The sequence below is a fragment of the Macaca fascicularis genome, chromosome 16 (assembly GCF_037993035.2).
Source record: "Macaca fascicularis isolate 582-1 chromosome 16, T2T-MFA8v1.1".
NCBI lineage: Eukaryota > Metazoa > Chordata > Mammalia > Primates > Cercopithecidae > Macaca > Macaca fascicularis.
The window spans coordinates 70416810-70419296 of record NC_088390.1 but is presented as its reverse complement, the minus strand read 5'-3'; the positions used below and the strand labels follow the sequence as shown (position 1 = coordinate 70419296).

Genomic DNA, 2487 nt, shown 5'->3' with positions numbered 1-2487 from the left:
TGTGTTTGGCCCCATTTCGCAACACACACATTCTCTCTGCTTGGTGGAGGGGAACCATGCGGGGTGGAAGAAAGGGATAGGATAGAGAGTGGGATAGGGTCAGTATGGGTCTCAAGGACGGGCTATACTGATATCCTTCCCTGCGTTGAGGTTGGCCACCATGGCGTGCTGCCAGAGGGCACCCACCTTCTCCTTAAAGAGAGGACAAGTTGGGTGATATCTCTGGCTGACACTCTGTGCACAACCCACACAGTGTTGGTGACGGTGGGAAGGGAAACATGACAAGCCAGGGGGCATGATGCCAGCATGTGTGGGAGGAGCTTCTAAATTAGCCATTAGCACAGGCACGTCAGTGGTCCCATGCATAAACGTACAGAGAAACAGGTGGGGTCAAGCAGCGAGAGATAAGGGGCTAGGGTATAAAAAGGGCCCAAAAGAGACCACTCCAGGATCCCAAGGCCCAACTCCCCGAACCACTCAGGGTCCTGTGGACAGCCCACCTAGCTGCAATGGCTGCAGGTAAGCGCCCGTAAAATCCATTTCCACATGATGTGTCCCGAAGGAAGAGGCGGCGCCCTGTAGATGGGACGGGGAAACTAATCCTCAGGTTTGGGGCTTCTGAATGTGAGTATCACCATCTAAGCCCAGATATTTGGCCAATCTCACAATGTTCCTGGACCCTGGAGGGATGGAGAGAGAGGGAAAAAAAAAAAAAAAAACAGCTCCTGGGCCAGGGACAGTGCTGGCCTCTTGCTCTCGGCCTCCTCCGTTGTCCTCCGGTTTCTCCCCAGGCTCCCAGACGTCCCTGCTCCTGGCTTTTGCCCTCCTCTGCCTGCCTTGGCTTCAAGAGGCTGGTAGGGTCCCAAGCGTACCCTTATCCAGGCTTTTTGACAACGCTATGATCCACGCCTATCGCCTGCACCGGCTGGCCTTTGACACCTACCAGGAGTTTGTAAGCTCTTGGGGAATGGGTGCGCGTCTGGGGTGGCAAGAAGGGGTGACTTTCCCCCCTGGGAAGTCATGGGAGGAGACTAAGGAGTTCAGGGTTGTTTTCTGAAGCGAAAATGCAGGAAGATGAGCATATGCTGAGTGAGGTTCCCAGAAAAGTAACAATGGGAGCTGGTCTCCAGCATAGAAACCGGCAGTCCTTCTTGGTGGCGGGGTCCTCCTCCTAGGAAGAAGCCTATATCCCAAAGCAACAGAAGTATTCATTCCTGCGGAACCCCCAGACCTCCCTCTGCTTCTCAGAGTCTATTCCCACACCCTCCAACATGGAGGAAACACAACAGAAATCCGTGAGTGGATGCCTTCTCCCCCAGGCGGGGATGGGGGAGGCCTGTGGTCAGAGCCACGGGCAGCACAGCCACTTCCCGTCCTTCCCCTGCAGAACCTAGAGCTGCTCCACATCTCCCTACTGCTCATCCAGTCCTGGCTGGAGCCCGTGCAGTTCCTCAGGAGTGTGTTTGCCAACAGGCTGGTGTATGGCACCTCAGACAGCGACGTCTATGACCTCCTAAAAAGCCTAGAGGAAGGCATCCAAACGCTGATGGGGGTGAGGGTGGCGCCAGGGGTCCCCAACCCTGGAACCTCACTGGCTTCGCGGGCTGGGGGAGAGAAACACTGCTGCCCTCTTTTTAGCAGTCAGGCACTGACCCAAGAGAACTCACCTTATTCTTCATTTCCCCTGGTGAATCCTCCAGGCCTTTCTCCCTTGGAGGGGAGGGAGGAAAATGAATGAATGAGACAGGGAGGGAACAGTGACCAAGCACTTGGCCTCTCCTTCTCTTCCTTCACTTTGCAGAGGCTGGAAGATGGTAGCCCCCGGACTGGGCAGATCTTCAAGCAGACCTACAGCACGTTTGACACAAACTCGCACAATGATGACACACTGCTCAAGAACTACTGGCTGCTCCACTGTTTCAGGAAGGACATGAACAAGGTCGAGACATTCCTGCGCATGGTGCAGTGCCGCTCTGTGGAGGGCAGCTGTGGCTTCTAGGTGCCCGTGTGGCATCCTGTGACCCCTTGCCAGTGCCTCTCCTGGCTCCGGAAGGTGCCACTCCAGTGCCCACCAGCCATGTCCTAATAAAATTAAGTTGTATCATTTTGTCTGGCTAGGTGTCCTTCTATAATATTTTGGGGTGGAAGGGGGTGGTATGGAGCAAGGGGCAGCTTGGGAAGATGACCTGTAGGGCCTGCAGGGTCTATTGGGAACCAGGCCGCTGAAATATAAAAGATTTGACTGTTCCTGGGCCAGAAGAAAGCTGACACATCACTGCAGTCTGTTACTCACTAAGGCCATTCCACCAGCTCAGTGGTCCCAGCTTGCTGGTCATAGCTCATTAGTCATCCCAGAGATGACTTGAAGGCATTTCTTCCTCCCCCACCATCACCAGTAACACCAAACCTGGCCCTCCAGGAGCGGGAAGAAATGAAAACAAGAAGGGCTATTAAGTGCAGAGGCAAAAACTCCCCAACAGGAGAGGA

At 54.5% G+C, this 2487-nt stretch overlaps 1 protein-coding gene across 1 annotated transcript; it reads left to right on the top strand.

Annotated features, from left to right (window-relative positions):
- Positions 1-448: 448 nt before the first annotated feature.
- On the top strand, positions 449-2039 carry LOC135967886 (somatotropin-like). Its single transcript, XM_065532536.1, has 4 exons — positions 449-519; positions 1180-1295; positions 1388-1552; positions 1802-2039. Exons 1-4 carry the CDS (start codon positions 510-512, stop codon positions 1997-1999), a joined length of 489 nt encoding a protein of 162 aa, XP_065388608.1. The 5' UTR covers positions 449-509; the 3' UTR covers positions 2000-2039.
- Positions 2040-2487: the final 448 nt, after the last annotated feature.

Excerpts from the sequence above, each read along its gene's own strand:
- LOC135967886 (XM_065532536.1), top strand. Across the intron at positions 1,296-1,387 it reads AGGAAACACAACAGAAATCC|AACCTAGAGCTGCTCCACAT; the intron begins GTGAGTGGATGC and ends CTTCCCCTGCAG. Across the intron at positions 1,553-1,801 it reads GCATCCAAACGCTGATGGGG|AGGCTGGAAGATGGTAGCCC; the intron begins GTGAGGGTGGCG and ends TTCACTTTGCAG.